The 18,122-nt window shown below is 48.6% G+C and overlaps 1 protein-coding gene across 3 annotated transcripts in view; it reads right to left on the bottom strand.

Moving 5' to 3' along the window:
- The window catches only part of CCKBR (cholecystokinin B receptor), a 120,315-nt gene that overhangs the window by 11,037 nt on the left and 91,156 nt on the right, over window positions 1–18,122 (bottom strand). For 2 of the 3 annotated variants that reach the window (XR_013224165.1, XM_077298978.1), the window contains exon 2: window positions 5,277–5,525. Coding sequence is in view for 2 of the 3 variants with exons in the window: in XM_077298978.1 (XP_077155093.1) it covers window positions 5,277–5,525 (249 nt within the window). In the remaining variant the exon portion in view is untranslated. Of the gene's footprint in view, window positions 1–5,276; window positions 5,526–5,626; window positions 5,730–18,122 lie in introns of those variants that run through there. The other variant, XM_077298979.1, reaches the window with a different exon arrangement.

The following is an 18,122-nucleotide window of genomic DNA, read 5'->3' as shown; positions in this document are numbered from 1 at the left end:
CTGTCTCAAGACTCTGCATTATTAACTCGGGACTCTGCATTATTATCTCAGGGCTCTGCATTATTATCTCAGGACTGTATTATAATCTCAGGGCTCTGCATTATTATCTCAGGGCTCTGCATTATTATTTCAGGACTGTATTATAATCCCAGGACTCTGCATTAGTATCTCAGTGTTCTGCATTATTATCTCAGGACTGTATAATAATCTCAGGGCTCTGCATTATATCAGGGCTGTGTATTATTATATCCTGTGCATTATCTTAGGGCTCTGCATTATTATCTTAGGGGTATTCATTATTATCTCAGGATTCTATTATTATATCAGGGCTGTGCATTATTATCTCAGGGCTCTGCATTATTATCTCAGGACTCAGTATTATAATCTCAGGGCTCTCCATTGTTAGCTCAGACATCCAGAACTGCTGTCTCATGACTCTGCATTATTATCTCAGGGGTCTGCATTATTATCTCAGGACTCTGTATTATTATATCAGGGCTGTGCATTATTATCTCAGAACTCTGCATTATTATCTCAGGACTGTATTATAATCTCAGGGCTCTGTATTATTATATCAAGGCTCTGCATTATTATGTCAGGGCTCTGCATTATTAACTCAGGACTCTGTATTATTATATCAGAGCTGTGCATTATTATCTTAGGGCTCTGCATTTTTGTCTCTGGAGCCTGCATTATTATCTCAGGATTCTATTATTATATCAGGGCTGTGCATTATTATCTCAGGGCTCTGCATTATTATCTCAGGACTCTGCATTATAATCTCAGGGTTCTGCATTATCTCAGGGCTCTGCATTATTATTTCAGGACTATTCATTATTATCTCAGGGCTCTGCATTACTATATCAAGGCTCTGCATTATTTTATCTGGGCTCAGCATTATTATCTCTGGACTTTGCATTATTATCTCAGGACTTTGCATTATATCAGGGCTCTGCATTATTATATCAGGGCACTGCATTATCTCAGGACTCTGTATTATTATATCAGGGCTGTGCATTATTATCTCAGGCTCTGAATTATTATATCAGGGCTGTGCATTATTATCTCAGGGCTCTGCATTACTATGTCCGAACTCTGTATTATATCATGTCTCTGCTTTATCATCTCAGGGCTCTGTATTATAATCTCAGGGCTCTGCATTATTATATCAGGGCTGTGCATTATTATCTCAGGGCTCTGAATTATTATATCAGGGCTGTGCATTATTATCTCAGGGCTCTGCATTACTATCTCCGGACTCTGTATTATATCATGTCTCTGCATTATCATCTCAGGGCTCTGTATTATAATCTCAGGGCTCTGCATTATTATATCAGGGCTGTGCATTATTATCTCAGCCCTCTGAATTATTATCTCAGGTGTCTGCATTATTATCTCAGGGATCTGCATTATTATCCCAGGACTCTGTATTATAATCTCAGGGTTGTGCATTATTATCTCAGCTCTGTGCATTATAATCTCAGGGCTCTGCATTATTATCTCAGGACTGTATTATTCTATCAGGGCTGTGCATTATCATCTGAGGGCTCTGCATTATAATCTCAGGGCTCTGTATTATTATATCAGGACTCTGCATTATTATCTCAAGGTGTCTGCATTATCTCAGGGTTCTGCATTATTATCTCAGGGCTCTACATTATTATCTCAGGACTCTGCATTATAATCTCAGGGTTCTGCATTATTATCTCAGGGCTCTGCATTATTATCTCAGGACTATTCATTATTATCTCAGGGCTCTGCATTACTATATAAGGGCTCTGCATTGTTATATCAGGGCTCTGCATTATTATCTCAGGACTATGCCTTATTATCTTAGGGCTCTGAATTATTATATCAGGGCGCTGCATTATCTCAGGACTCTATTATAATCTCAGGGCAGTGCATGATTATCTCAGCTCTGTGCATTATAATCTCAGGGCTCTGCATTATTATCTCAGGACTCTGTATTATTATATCTGGGCTCTGCATTATTATCTCAGGGCTCTGCATTATTATCTCAGGGCTGTGCATTATCATCTCAGGGCTCTGCATTATAATCTCAGGGCTCTGCATTATAATCTCAGGGCTCTGCATTATTATATCAGGACTCTGCATTATTATCTGAGGGCTCTGCATTATTATCTCAGGGCTCTGCATTATTATATCAGGACTCTGCATTATTATCTCAGGGCTCTGCATTATTATCTCAGGGCTTTCCATTATTACATCAGGGCTCTGCATTATTATCTCCGGGCTTTGCATTATATCAGGACTCTGCAGTAGTATATCAGGGCTCTGCATTATTATCTCAGGGCTCTGCATTATTATATCAGGGCTCTGCATTATTATATCAGGGCTCTGCATTATAATCTCAGGGCTCTGCATTATTACATCAGGGCTCTGCATTATCTCAGGGCTGTGTTATTATCTCAGGACTCTGCATTATTATCTCAGGGCTATACATTATCTCAGCACTCTGCATTATTTCACTGGGCTAGTGATATTATTTCAGGGCTCTGTATTATTATCTCAGGGTCCTGCAGTTTTATCGTAGGGCTCTGGATTATTTTAGGGCTTAGTATTATTATCTCGGAGTTCTGGATTATTACTTCATGGCTCTGGATTATCTCAGGGCTCTTCAAATTTATCTAAGGACTCTGCATTATTATCTCAGGGCTCTGGATTATCTCAAGGCTCTGAATTATCAGGGCTCTGGAGTATTATCTCAAGGCTCTGGATTATTATCTCAGGGCTCTAGATTATTATAATCTCAAAGCTCTAGATTATTACATCAGGGCTCTGGATTATTATCTCAGGGCAATGCAAGTTTATCTAAGGACTCTGCATTTTTGTCTCAGGATTCTAGATTGTTATATCAGGACTCTGCATTATTATTTCAGGGCTCTGGATTATTATCTCAGGGCCCTTCAACTTTATCTAAGGGCTCTTCATTATAATCTCAGGATTCATGATTATTATCTCAGGGCTCTGGGGATTATTATCATCATCCCAAAGCTCTATATTATTATCTCAGGGCCATGCAAGTTTATCTAAGGACTCTTCATTATTGTCTCAGGATTCTAGATTGTTATATCAGGACTCTGCATTATTATCTCAGGATTCTGGATTATCTCAGGGCTATGGATTATTATCTCAGGGCTCTGGATTATTATCCCAGGACGATATTACATTTCCATGTCCTATTTTTGCTGGTTGCTGGGCTCACACATAATGCTGCACATCTATCACATTCATGGCTGCATTGAAGTTTTGCCTGATGAGGAAGGAGTTATTAGCTCAGGACCTTGCTCCCCATCCGCTGGTTGACAGCTCAGCCTCGATGTGCGTTATGGCGGCCACATTGGTCATCTCCCACCTCTACAAGAAATCCACAACAAACGGCTGAAGACAAGTCCACAATAGTCACCACTGACAAGATCTCGGATTGCTGTCAGTGAATGGAAGGAGACGCCCTCAGGTGACGGCTCCGAGGAGTGGAGGGCGCTCAGCCCCAGACTTGTGCTGTGACGTGTGGAGTCCAGAGAATTGTCAAGACTAATACACTGCACCAAACCCTCAGCTGACAGAAGGATTAGATCGGTGAGGGTTTATACCTCTAGATATCATCAACTCAGTCACAGCAAGCAGAGATCCTGAAAATGGTGAGGAGACCCCGGTGTCAGACAAGACCCCACGGTGACAGACAAGGGCCCACGGTGTCAGAGAAGAGCCCTAGCCCACGGTGTCACACAGGAGCCCACGGTGACAGACAAGGGTCCACGGTGTCAGATATGAGCCCACGGTGTCACACAGGAGCCCACGGTGTCAGAAATGAGCCCACAGTGTCAGACAAGAGCCCTAGCCCACGGTGTCACACAGGAGCCCACGGTGTCAGAAATAAGCCCAGTGTCAGAAATGAGCCTACGGTGTCAGACATGAGCCCACGGTGTCAGACATGAGCCCACGGTGTCAGACATGAGCCCACGGTGTTAGAAATGAGCCCACGGTTTCAGACATGAGCTCACAGTGTCAGACAAGAGCCCGAGCCCACGGTGTCAAACATGATCCAGAGCCCACAGTGTTGGACAAAAGCCCGAGCCCACGGTGTCAGACATGAACCCACAGTGTCAGAAATGAGCCCACGGTGTCAGACATGAACCCAGTGTCAGACATGAACCCACAGTGTCAGACATGAACCCACAGTGTCAGACATGAACCCACAGTGTCAGACATGAACCCACAGTGTCAGACATGAACCCACAGTGTCAGAAATGAGCCCACGGTGTCAGACATGAACCCACAGTGTCAGACATGAGCCCACAGTGTCAGACATGAGCCCACGGTGTCAGACATGAACCCAGTGTCAGACATGAACCCACAGTGTCAGACATGAACCCACAGTGTCAGACATGAACCCACAGTGTCAGACATGAACCCACAGTGTCAGACATGAACCCACAGTGTCAGAAATGAGCCCACGGTGTCAGACATGAACCCACAGTGTCAGACATGAGCCCACGGTGTCAGACATGAACCCACGGTGTCAGACAAGAGCCCGAACCCACAGTGTCAGACATGAGCCCACGGTGTCAGACATGAACCCACAGTGTCAGACATGAGCCCACGGTGTCAGACATGAACCCACGGTGTCAGACAAGAGCCCGAACCCACAGTGTCAGACATGAGCCCACGGTGTCAGACATGAACCCACAGTGTCAGACATGAAACCATGGTGTCAGACATGAACCCACAGTGTCAGACATGAGCCACAGTGTCAGACATGAGCCCACGGTCTCAGACATGAGCCCACAGAGTCAGACATGAGCCACAGTGTCAGACATGAGCCCACGATGTCAGACATGAGCCCACAGTGTCAGACATGAACCCACGTGTCAGACATGAGCCCGAACCCACAGTGTCAGACATGAGCCCACGGTGTCAGACATGAGCCCACGGTGTCAGACATGAGCCCACAGTGTTAGACATGAACCCACAGTGTCAGACATGAACCCACGGTGTCAGACATGAGCCCACGGTGTCAGACATGAACCCACAGTGTCAGACATGAACCCAGTGTCAGACATGAACCCAGTGTCAGACATGAACCCACGGTGTAAGACATGAACCCACGGTGTCAGACATGAGCCCACGGTGTCAGACATGAGCCCACAGTGTTAGACATGAACCCACAGTGTCAGACATGAACCACGGTGTCAGACATGAACCTGAGCCCACGGTGTCAGACATGAGTCCGGCTGTCTGGCCCTGATCCTCACCCATGAAGTAGGCAGCCGTCTTGCAGATGACTTCTCCGAAGATGAAGTTGCCCAGGAGGTTGGGGATGAGGGTGAAGGGCATGCACAGAAGGGACACCATGATGTCGCTGACCGCCAGGGAGAGCAGGAAGCAGTTAGTGACGGTGCGGAGCCGCTTGTTCATCAGCAGCACGATGATAATGAGAGTGTTCCCGAAGACGCTGAGCATGAAGATCAGGCAGTAAAGGAGGATCCGCACCCAGTTCAGGTCTGAAAAAGACAAGACATCCGTCACCGAGGCCTGTGCTCCAGTCACCTCCAGAGCTGCACTCAATATTCTGCTGTTACATCATGTATCATCCTCCAGTCACCTCCAGAGCTGCAGTCACTATTCTGCTGTTACATCATGTCTTATCCTCCATGTCACCATAATGTATAAAATGGAGTCGGATTTTTCATTTTCCCTGTTATCACAGGGACCAGCTAAAACTGGAAGAGTCTCTCTCAAAAGACATGAGGTTCTTTGTTCTATTATAGTAAGATATTGGGCCACCGATTTGGGCTAGGAAAATAAGGAGTACATATTGCGAATTCCCATCGGTAGATCTGTCAATCACTGTAAGTGCTAGCAACTAAACGCAACGAGTACAAAGTGCGGATTTCTCCTGAACCGTGTGGAACAACTTGTCCGAGTGTGGTATCTGTTGTGAATTCCGTTCTTGGGCTCCCTCCTGTGGTTGTTAATGGCACTTTTGTGAGTTCTGCCCTTGGGCTCCCTCTGGTGGTTTCGAGTGGAACTGCTGCTCCTTGGGTTTAGCAGTAGCAGCTACTTTCACTGATCGTCTCTCCTGGCTTTACTATTAAACTTGGCTCTGGTCTTCATTCAATGCCAGCTGTCAATGTTTCTGGGTTGGATTCAGATCTCTCCTTGGATTTCTCTGATGGCCTGTCCATTTCAGCAAAAGATAAGTTCTTGCTAGTTCTTTGGTTGTCCATTTGCTGTGGACTTTATTGCTCAGCTCATGTTATGTTTCTTTTTGTCCAGCTTGTCATTATGATATATTCAGGCTAGCTGGAAGCTCTGGGGAAGCAGATTTGCCCTCTCCATACCGTGAGTCGGTGTGGAGATTATTTTTGTAAACTCTGCGTGGATTTTTAGTTTTTAATACTGACCGCACAGTATCCTTTTCTATTCTGTCTATCTAGATTAGTATTGGCCTCCTTTGCTAAAATCTGTTTTCATTTCTGTGTATGTCATTTCCCTCTCCACTCACAGTCAATATTTCTGGGGGGCTATCTTCCCTTTTGGGATTTTCTCTGAGGTAAGATAGCTTTTAGTTTCCATCTTTAGGGGTAGTTAGTTCTTAGGCTGTGACGAGGTGTCTAGGGAGTGACAGGAACATCCCACGGCTATTTCTAGTGTTGGTGTTAGGATTAGGAACTGCGGTCAGTATAGATACCACCTCCTCAGAGCTCGTCCCATGTTGCTCTTTAACCACCAGGTCATATCAGTGTTGCTCCTTAACCACCAGGTCATAACAGGTATCATTAGAAAGCAAATTTTAATATAAGATGAATGATGGGGGTGCAGTGACTCTGCCATGGTCTGAAGCCAAGATATGAGAATGTTAAGTATTGCTGGTAAAATCTGTAACTTTGAGGAGAGGGGAGGGTGCGGGTAAACCAGCCCCTTTAGTGATGTCACAGCCTACCAGTATAAATTACTGCCAGTGAGTCCAGCATTTTTTCTTGCCTGGGATTTCACACTATCCAGACTCCCTGATGAACTGGAATATTTTGCTCCGCCCACCAGCATCGTTAGCTGAAATGATCTGAGCACATGTAAGTGTTAATTTCTGTTTTAATCCCTGTTTATTTTGTGATTGCCTTGTATATACCGTATATACTCGAGTATAAGCTGAGATTTTCAGCCCCAAAAAATAGGCTGAAAGTGCCCCTCTGGGCTTATACTCGAGTCACGGTTGGCGGGGGGGTCGGCGGGTGAGCGACGACTGTGAAATACTCACCTGCTCCCGGAGCTCCTGACACGGTCCCTGCATGACCCACGGTCTTCGGGCGCGGCAGCTTCTTCCCCTGTTCAGTGGTCACTGGTACCGCTCATTAAAGTAATTAATATGGACTCCACTCCCATAGGGGTGGAGCAGCATATTCATTACTGTAATGAGCGGTACCATGTGACCGCTCACTACAGGAAGAAGCTGCCGTGCCAGAAGACCATGGGACATGCAGGGACCGCGTCAGGAGATCCGGGAGCAGGTGAGTATTTCATATTTTCCTTTCAGCGTTCCACCGACGCTCCATCTTGCGCGTCCTCGGCACTGACTGTTCAGGTCAGAGAGAGCGATGACGTATTAGTGTGCGCGCCGCCCTCTGCCTGAACAGTTATTGTGGAGAGGCGGGACGCTGAGGAGCAGTGTCAGGACTCTGAACATTTTTTATTGCCTTTTTGTGCATTACTGCCTTTTTCCAAGATGGCATCTTTGGTCTCATGTGCACTGTGTCTTCCTGCTATAAAACTCCACCCCAGCCGTGAGTCTGTGCTAGAGTATTCTGCCTTGCATCCAGCTCCTGATCTCTGGTGACTCCCTGGCTATATACCTGCTCCTGTGAACCTGTGGGGTTATCCTGCTACTCTGCTCTGAGTTCCTGCTGCATACACCAGTTCCAGTAATCCTCCTTCATCTGCTGCTCGTGTTTGCTTCCATCTGCATTTGCTGGACATGTAAGCTGTTTCTGCTCTGCAAGAACCTGAGACTATTACCCAGACCTCCCTGGTTGAGCTAAGATATTATTTGAACTGCCTAATAAGCATATCTATCTGTGTTTGGACTAAGCAAGGGTAAGCGGGGGCACCATAAAGCCAGAGCCTGAGAAAGTGGACGCGATTGTGAACTGGCCCACCCCAGGACCAAGAAACAGGTGATGTCCTTCCTGGGCACTGCAGGGTACTATGGGCGCTTCGTAAAGCACTATAGTAGCCTGGCAAAACCCAGACGGACCTCACCAGGAAAAAGCTACCCCACATCGTCAACTGGACCGACGGCTGTGAGGGGGCTGGCTTTCTAGGCATTGAAAACAGCACTGTGTAATGCCCCTGTGTTGAAAGCAGTCGACAGCCGTCGACCGTTCTTGGTGCAGACCGTCGCCAGCGAGTTTGGCCTCGGTGCTGTGCTCAGCCAGGTTGACTCGGAGGACCAATAGCACCCCATGTTGTACCGGAGCCGGAAACTTCTGCCGAGGGAAGTGGCCTACTCCACCATCGAGAAGGAGTGCCTGGCCATAGTCTGGGCCCTGCAACGTTTGCAGCCCTATTTGTACGGTCGCACCTTCACTGTGGTGACTGAAGACAACCCTCTGCGCTGGCTAAACGCCATGTGTGGAACCAACAGAAGGTTGCTACGCTGGAGCCTTGCCCTTCAGCAGTTTGACTTCACCATCGAACAGAAAACAGGCAGGGAGCATGGCAATGCAGATGGGTTGTCCCGCTGGGGTGAAAAAAAAAAATCACAGAGAAAAAAGCAGAGATGGTAACCTTTTTGTGCACTAATGTCTGTGAGGTTTTACTCAATGTTTAGCGTTAGGACGGGCAAAAATGTAAGGACCCTTGACGTGGGTTGCCGGCTTACGTATTGAGGCCCCAATATAAACGAATACCTTCCATACATTGATATGTGTTTTTTTTGCGCTTTTGTCTTGCAGGGCGCAGTCAGACCAAGATGGCTCTGTAAACTGTAGGCCTCTGTTCACACAGCATGCATTTTGTAGCACTGGGCAGCCCGCCTGTATGTGCGTTAGTAATAGGCTGTAGACCAGATGCTCTGCATTGCTTGTGTGAATAATGCAACATACAGACTATTATCGCTTATCTTTTTGTGCACTAATGCCAAACAACCAATACTGGATTGAAAGTGGTTGTTTCATCAGTATTTTTTGCACCTGTGTTTTTGCCATCATTAATCGGGTCCGATGCGCACTGCTGGTGCATTTGTTTGCAGGCTTCAGCAGGTAACCATCTCTGCTTTTTTCTCTGTGATTTTTTTGTCAATTTTCTGGAGGATTTTTAAGTCCTCTTTGTGCATCTGTGAGCTTTTTCCCGCTGGGGTGAACCTGCTGAGGTGCGCATGGAGGCATACCAATGGGTTCTGCCTCCTTAGCGCACACCAGAAGGGGGAGGTGTCACAATAGTGTATAAAATGGAGTAGGATTTATCATTTTCCCTGTTATCACGCACGCTGTGGGCTCTGACCCCCTTCTTTCTTTGCTTCTGCTGCTGTGTGTGTGACTCCAAAACCTCTCATTCCCTCCCACCTCAGGAATGTTCATGGCTTCTAGCTGCAAGCCGATCTCCCTAAATTGTTCATTTATCCCTCCTCCCATCTAGCACCAGCTAAAACTGGTATAGTCTCTCTCAAAAGACATGAGGTTCTTTGTTCTATCATAGTGAAATATTGGGCCACCAATTTGGGCTAGGAAAATAAGGAGTACATATTGCGAATTCCCATCTGTAGATCTGTCAATCACTGTAAGCGCTAGCTGCTAAACGCAACGAGTACAAAGTGCGGATTTCTCCTAAACCGTGTGGAACAACTAGTCCGAGGGCGGTATCATTACAAAGCAAATTTTAATACTGCCAGTGAGTCCAGCATTTTTCTTGCATGGGATTTCACACTATGCAGACTCCCTGATGAACTGGGATATTTGGCTCCGCCCACCAGCATGGTAAGCTAGGATGATCTGAGCACATGTAAGTGTTAATTTCTGTTTTAATCCCTGTTTATTTTTTGATTGCCTTGTATATACTTTGTCTCATATTGTAAAATCTTAATAGACCTTTTGTAAACACTGCCTACCTTTTCGGAGTAAAATATAAAACTACTAGTTCGTCTTCTTCATGTTCTATGTGAATTTTTCACATGCCTGAAGTAATTACGCTACTAATTTGGGGTGGCTCGAACCCCTCTCTGTGAGTAATCTGAGCTGGTGGCAGCGAAGTGTGTTCTGGGCTAGGTGGGTGCCGCTGGCAGAAACGGAACAGGGTTTTATAAGCTATAATCTGGCTGTGGCCTGAGCATTAAGGGTATGTGCACACGCTGCGGATTTCGCTGCGGAACCACAGCGTTTCCGCAGCTGCGGGTCCGCAGCGGTTTCCCATAAGTTTTGAGTACAATGTAAACCTATGGGAAACGAAATCCGCAGTGCACATGCTGCAGAAAAAAACGCGCTGAAACGCAGCAGTTTATATTCCGCAGCATGTCAATTCTTTGTGTGGATTCCACTGCGGGTTTACACCTGCTCCAATAAACTGCAGGTGTAAACCCGCAGCGGAAACCGCAATAAATCCGCAGTAAAAACCGCAGCGGTTTTGCACTGCGGATTTATCAATTCCGCTGCGGAAAATTCCGCAATGGAATCCGCAGCATGGGCACAAGCCCTTATAATTCCCTCACTGCAGTGTGCCTGCTAGCCAGTCCACAGTGAAGTGGCCCATCCGGCGACTAATAATCCTAGGTGTAGTTCCCTGACTGACCTGAGGGCAAGGGGGTTACATCGTGTCTTATCCTCCAGGTCTTTTATTAAATAAAATAAAAATACTTTACATGACAATAACTAAGATACATTACAAATAAAACACAACAGAACAAAATATAAGAACAAAGCTCCAATCAGACGACAACAAACGACAAAAATCACAAAGAAATAAACCGGAAATGGAACCAAAAAATGGAGAAAGTTCATGACCTACAAATCAGGGACGAGAAAGAAAAATTCCAATAAAAATAAAGAAAGCAAAACTAAAAGACGACAAACAAAATACTCATAACTACATGAATACCCCTGTAAAAAATATAAATATAAATAATAAATAGTATAACATCATGCAAGACCCCCGGCCCAGCTTCATTCATACTACTATATACAACCCCAACTACATTCACACAGTCCTATATACAATATTATATACAATATATACACTATAAACACATTATACTAAACCAAATATTATACATCACCGCAAACACAACAAAACCCTACTGGTCCCACTGCCTCACCTTACAGCCACCCCCTTACACCACCACATTCACCCTACAGCAAACCTAAATACAATACAGTGTACAAGATTAACATTTTTTTTTTTTTACTATTTTTTTTTTCTTTTTTAATATATATACACACACCTACTCTAACTATCCCGCCACCCCTGATCCAGCTCTGGCCACAAAGTTCAGGAATTATCCAAGCTAGGATCAGGCCCCAAAGTTTTTCCCCAGGCGGGGCCTGGTCCAGGCCAGATCAGTCTCTTATCACCACCGTTGAACCCCCCAATCCCCCCACCCAACCTAACTAAGACCCTCTATTATACACACTATATACAATATATACAATATATACATAAACCAACATCACAGAACACAACCTACATACTCACCACCCAAGGCTCAAGTTCGATGCCTGCAAACCTTCTATTCAGGGAACAGAAATACAAAACAAAAACCTAGGGTGTAAAGACATCAGCCCACCACCAGGATATAGGAGCACTAACGGACTAAGGCACCCCGAAGGAGAAACCCCTCCAGAGATGGGCCGCCCTCCGGGCACCCAGTCTTTCGCACTCCAGAGAACGCACCTTCACCAGGGCACCTAGGATGCTGCTACAAACTTCATCTACATGGAGGATTTTACTCTTCGTCGTAACTAAAACTCCTGCGTTCCACGTGAAGTACCTGACCACTGCGCTGACTAAGAATAAAGTGGCTCGGTCTCTTCTCCCGAGGTCTCTGAACGCTCCATAGGCCCACTCGGCATAGGACAGAGTGGCCAGCCGCGGCCAACCAATGGAAGCGCCCACCCTGTTGTACACCTCTGTATTAAAGGGACAATGAAGCAGGAAGTGCTCCATGCTTTCCAGCATGGTAGCGCAAGCCTCACGGGGACAATTCCTGTCCATGGAGCTCCTGTGCTTCAAATTGTCCCTCACATACAACTTACCTTGGAAGCAGCGCCAAGTCAAGTCCCAATACTTCTTGGGGATCCTGCTAGAATTTAACAAACTTAACCCAACCTCTAGATCCTGACTCGGGCAGTCCTTGAGGACCAATGGTCTCTGAAAATGCAAAAGCAAGACCCGCATGTCGAGGAGTTTCCTCGGAAGGGACCTCACTTCCCACATTCCCAGACCCCACCGGCGCATCATCTTCAGAACCAGGGTAACATAAGCCGGGAGATGCCCGTGCGGTGTGCGAAGATCCTTCAATCTTCCCCCTGTCTCCCATTCCTGGAAGAAAGGCTGAAACCATCCCATGCAGGAGAATACCCACAGAGGAGCCCTCTCTTTCCAGAGGTTTGCCACTTTAACTTTCAAAAAGGTGTTCACTAGGAACACCACGGGGTTTACCATATTCAACCCCCCTAGTCTCCTCGTGCGATAAGTGACCTCCCGTTTGACTAGGTTTAGTCTATTCCCCCATAACATCTGGAAGAACAGACTGTAGACCCGTGTCCAGAGAGGCTCCGGCAAGACACAGACGCTGCCCAGATAGATTAACAAGGGGAGCAGGAAAGCTTTGCACAGGTCAACCCTTTCCCTCAGGGTCAAAGACCAAACCTTCCATTGGTCCACTCTTTGGGCGACACCTTTGATTCTGCCTTCCCAGTTTTTCGTGGGGTAATCACCCTGGCCAAATTTGATGCCTAGGACTTTGGCATGTTCTTGGGGTTCGGGGAGGGTGTCCGGAAGATCAAACGTGGGATCCCCGCCTCCCAGCCAGAGACTCTCACACTTGTCCTGGTTGACCTTGGACTCAGATGCCTCCGAGTAGCTCTCCACTTCTGACATCACCACCATCGCCTCCTCTTGCGAAGAAACAAAAACGGTAACGTCGTCCGCGTAGGCCACTACCCTCAGGATAGCCTCTGGCGCCAAACCGCCCATCCCCACCCCCGCCAACGGTCCACAATCAACTCTTCTGAGGAAGGGATCGATCGCAAACGCGTAAAGCAAAGGGCTAAGAGGGCAGCCCTGGCGGACACCAGATCCCACCCCGAAAGGTTGTCCAATCCACCCGTTTACCAGAGGGAAAGTCTCAGCCCCTGCGTACAAGGTCTTAAGCCAGTCCACAAACCCTCCAGGTAGACCATACCTCAAAAGAGTGGACCAGAGGTACTCGTGGTCGACCCGATCAAAGGCTTTTGCCTGATCCAGGGTCAGCAAGAACCCCTTCCAAAGGCCCGCCCTGCCCCGCTCCACGGCCTCTCGGACACCCAGAACAGCACTGAAAGTGCTACGGCCAGGAACACAACAGTGCTGGGCCTCCGAAAGGAGCCGCGGTGCAAACTTCACCAGCCTGTTGAAGAGCATCTTAGCCAAAACCTTCCTGTCCACATTGAGAAGTGATATGGGACGCCAATTCTCAATGCGTGATGGATCCTTACCCTTTGACAAAATGATCAAAGCCGACCTCCTTAATGATCTCGGCAGAGTGCCCGAGGAGAGACACTCATTAAACACCTGAGTCAAGAGGGGGACCAAGGAGTCCCTAAAGGTCTTAAAGAACTCGGATGTTAAGCCATCCGGACCTGGCAATTTTGGGGGCCGGAGCCCATCGATCGCCAGTCTCACTTCCTCTTCTTTGATCGCTTCTGCCAAACCGCCCAGCGAGAGGTCAGCCCCTGGCTCAGGAACAGCTTCAGCCAGGAAAGCCGACATCCTGTCACGATCCAGTTCCTTCCTTCCCAAGAGGTGCGAGTAGTATGAACTGACGACCTCCAAGATCCCTGATCTGGACCTTCTCAGGGGATCCCGTACTGTCCATCAGCCCTGTCACTATCTTACTATTCACTGACATCTTGCAGCTTCTGTAAGGGTCGGGCGAGTAGTACTTCCCGTAGTCCCTCTCAAAAACCAAAGATGCGTGCCTATCGTACTGACACCTCTTTAGCAAGGATTTCACACTGGAGATCGCCTCGCGGCTACCCCCAGTCGAGACAAGATGCTCGAGTTTCCTCCTCAGGCTCTGATACAGGCGATCCCGGTTCAGGCTTCTGAGGTTCGAGATTTGCCGGAAGAATCTCGCCACCCGATGTTTGAACATCTCCCACCACTCAGACTTAGTGTTACTTAGGCCTAGCAGCGGTACCTGGCTCTGAAGAAATTCCTCAAAGGACCGTCTTACAGCTTCTTCCTCAAGGAGTGACGAATTCAGCTTCCAATAACCTCTTCCCATCCGAGGAGTCTCTATAACGCTCAGAGAAAACATAATCAAACAGTGATCGGAGAATTCCACCTCCACAACCGACAATGGCGAGGAAACGGCCTCCTTCAAATAAAACCTGTCTAACCTAGACCTGCACTGACTACCTCTAAAAAAGGTGAACCCCGCGTGGCCTGTGTTGTGCCGGATGTGGACATCCACCAGGCGTGCCTCACTTACTATCCTATTTAGCGCGACGCAATCGTAAGCCAGCCGGTCTCCGGAACCTCCTCTATCACAGGGTCTCGTGACGTTGTTGAAATCCCCTCCAAAGACCACCTGCCGACTCGAAAATAAGTAAGGTTTGATCTTCATGAAGAGACACTTGCGGTCCCACTTGGACTGGGGACCGTAGATGTTAATGAGCCGAAGCTCCTGTCCCCCCATGGAGACATCTAGGATCAAGCATCTCCCCATTTCTAACTCGATCAATCGTCTGAATTCAACCGCTGCGGTCATAAAAAGGACCGCCACCCCGCTATACGGCTCGGCAGCAAGAGACCAGTAGGAGGGCCCGTGCCTCCACTCCCGCCTTGCTTTATGCATGGTTGATAGGTCGGTCAACCTGGTCTCCTGCAAAAACAAAATGTCGGCGTCAAGTTGGCCGAGAAAATGAAAGGCAGTGTACCTTGCCGCTTCTGACTTTATGCTGGCAACATTAATGGTTGCCAGCGTCAATGGGGTGGGTGCCGCCATCATGATTGATTGAATTAGATAGCCTTTTTCTTCCCACCCCCAACAGTTTCACCCTCTTCCTCTGACAATGAGTTTTTAGTGCGCTTAAGACAAACAGACTCATCCATTCTCTCCTTACATATACTCTGGCCCTTGTCTGGTGGTCCTGAGTTAGTCCCCCCCCCCAGAAGGCTTTGTATTTGCCCCCTGAGAAGAAGACCCAGTGACCTCCTGAGCCCCAACAACGTTGTCCGCAACCTCCGGCCCCGGGTCCCCATCGCCCCCTCTGGAGGGGAGTCTTGGAGGGCCCGGAACCAGTTAGAGAGATCCACCAGAGGGGGGGGGGCTGGACCTTCCAATGGCACATGTATCAGGACTACGGAGTCAGAGGGGTCGCACTCCGAGGAGGAGGCTCGAGGCCCGGACCCCCTCTTATCCTTAGTTGTTTTCCTGTTACCCTTTTTCTTTTGCTGTGACCACTCCCCCTCTCCCTCATCCAGACTGTTACCGGATGAAGGTTCCTGGGCAGACATGGCGTCCTTTTGCTCCTCCCTTTCAAGTCTCTTGACTTCCTCGTTCAATTCGCCGTCTTTAGGATCCTCAGCTGCAAGTGAAGCACCCGGGTCAGAGTTTAGGGTCATTACTCCCTGCCCCGTTCCCATGGCGCTGCTCCTGCCGCCTGATATTGGATGGCGGCAGCCTGCTCCTCACCGGTTCCCTGCCTCCTCTGCCTCTACTGGTCCCTTCACCGGCGAGATTAGTCCCGGCTTTCGCTTGTCCCGCACTCGCCGCTTTCAGGACCGCATTGGCAAAGGAACGCGGACAGCGACTGAACGGGTGACCGAGGTCACCACACAAGTTACACCTAATCCTGCCACAGGTAGCAGCAAGATGGCCGAGGTCCCCACACAGTGCGCATTTCTGGGTGGTACACTGCGCACTGAAGTGTGTGGGGCTGCCGCACCTGTGACAGACCTTAGGCTGCCCCCGGTAGAAAATCAAGATCCTGTCCCTCCCCAAAAATGTTGAGGAAGGGATATGGGTAACGGTGTTTCCTGAAACCTTCAATTTCACCATGAAGGTCCAGGCTCCTGACCAGATACCATGCTCGTCGAGGGTCTTTTCAGGAATACCGACGATGTCGCCGTATCGTCCAACCCATGTGGAGATGTCGACACAGGAAAGTGACTCGTTACTGGTCAAAACGGTCACCTTCCTGACCGAATTCTGGCGGGATATTGCTACAGTGTGGAAACCCTGCCATTCGGGGCGACCCCGAGCCAGCTCATGGCGAGACCAGAAAAGCTCAAGGCCCTCCGGTCTCATGAAGCTGACATCGAAGTAGGAGGTCCCACAGGGATGGATCAAGGCGAAGATGTCATATGCCGCGAAACCCATCCCCAGCAGGAGCTCAGCAACCTTTGACCGATCAGGACAGGCATCCTTGCTTACCCACTGGAGACGGGCCACGTTCCTACGGTTACTCCTCTGCCCCGGTGTCGGCAGAGACCAGACAGTCTCTGCCCCTCTGTCTCGGAAGGCGGAAAGACCGTGTCTCTCTATCCAGAAAGACAGATCAACCTCCCTCCCCTCTACATTGATAGAACTCTCCCCTTTCCTCAGGGCGTCCAGGAAGCGCTGTTGCAAGTCACCTTCCTCAGGGTCACCAGACAAGGGCACACTACTACCCCCAGCAGTGACAGCTCCTGAATAGCTTGGGGCTGAAGACCCCGCCACCGCTGGGGGGGCAGCGGGACCACTACCTGCTTCCCCTCCACCAACACCAGTAAAGCTCTCCTCATTCACTCCACCACTACTCCCACCATTCACTCCACCACTACTCCCACCATTCACTCCATCACTACTCCCATCATTCACTCCACCACTACTCCCATCATTCACTCCACCACTACTCCCATCATTCACTCCACCACTACTCCCATCATTCACTCCACCACTACTCCCATCATTCACTCCATTACTACTCCCATCATTCACTCCACCACTACTCCCACCATTCACTCCACCACTACTCCCACCATTCACTCCACCACTACTCCCATCATTCACTCCACCACTACTCCCATCATTCACTCCACCACTACTCCTATCATTTACTCCACCACTACTCCCTCCATTCACTCCACCACTACTCCCATCATTCACTCCACCACTACTCCCACCATTCACTCCACCACTACTCCCACCATTCACTCCACCACTACTTCCATCATTCACTCCACCACTACTCCCATCATTCACTCCATTACTACTCCCATCATTCACTCCACCACTACTCCCACCATTTACTCCACCACTACTCCCATCATTCACTCCACCACTACTCCCATCATTCCCCTCACCACATCCCATCACTTTATTACCAGTATTCTCACCACCATTTGTCCCAGTGTCCTCTGCACCTTCCACAGTAACATCCATTCCTTCCTCACTTGTGTCTGGCTTCTCTGCACTCACACCTGCTGGACCGGGGGAGGGGCGCAGCACCACACCCGGTTTCCCTTGATTGGTGCTCTGTTGTGTCTCTGGAGCGCCTTGCCCCCCCACTGCAGCAGTTTGCATTTTATTATTCTGGGCCTGCTGCTTGTTGGGGGGCGCCGCCTGCCCTGCACCCACAGACTTCGGGGTCCCGGTGTCACATTTGGGTGCTGGAGCAATCTGTCCTCCCGTCGCAGCAGGGCGCCCAGTGTTCCCTGCAGTTGATTTTTCCTGCTTTTGTTTCCTTTTTGGACTCGCTGCTCCCCTATTGCAGCCGCGTGCCTCTTTTCTGTTGAGGCGCACTGCGTCCCTGCCACAACAGTGCGCCCCCCTTTCGCCGCACCAAGTTTCTCGGACCTGCCCCCCACAGCCCCGGCGTCGGCCGGCTCAGCCGTAGTGAGCAGGGATGGAGTCTGCCCACACC

This window comes from Ranitomeya variabilis, chromosome 3 (assembly GCF_051348905.1).
Source record: "Ranitomeya variabilis isolate aRanVar5 chromosome 3, aRanVar5.hap1, whole genome shotgun sequence".
NCBI lineage: Eukaryota > Metazoa > Chordata > Amphibia > Anura > Dendrobatidae > Ranitomeya > Ranitomeya variabilis.
The sequence above is the reverse complement of the archived record's forward strand: the minus strand, read 5'-3'. Positions and strand labels throughout refer to the sequence as shown.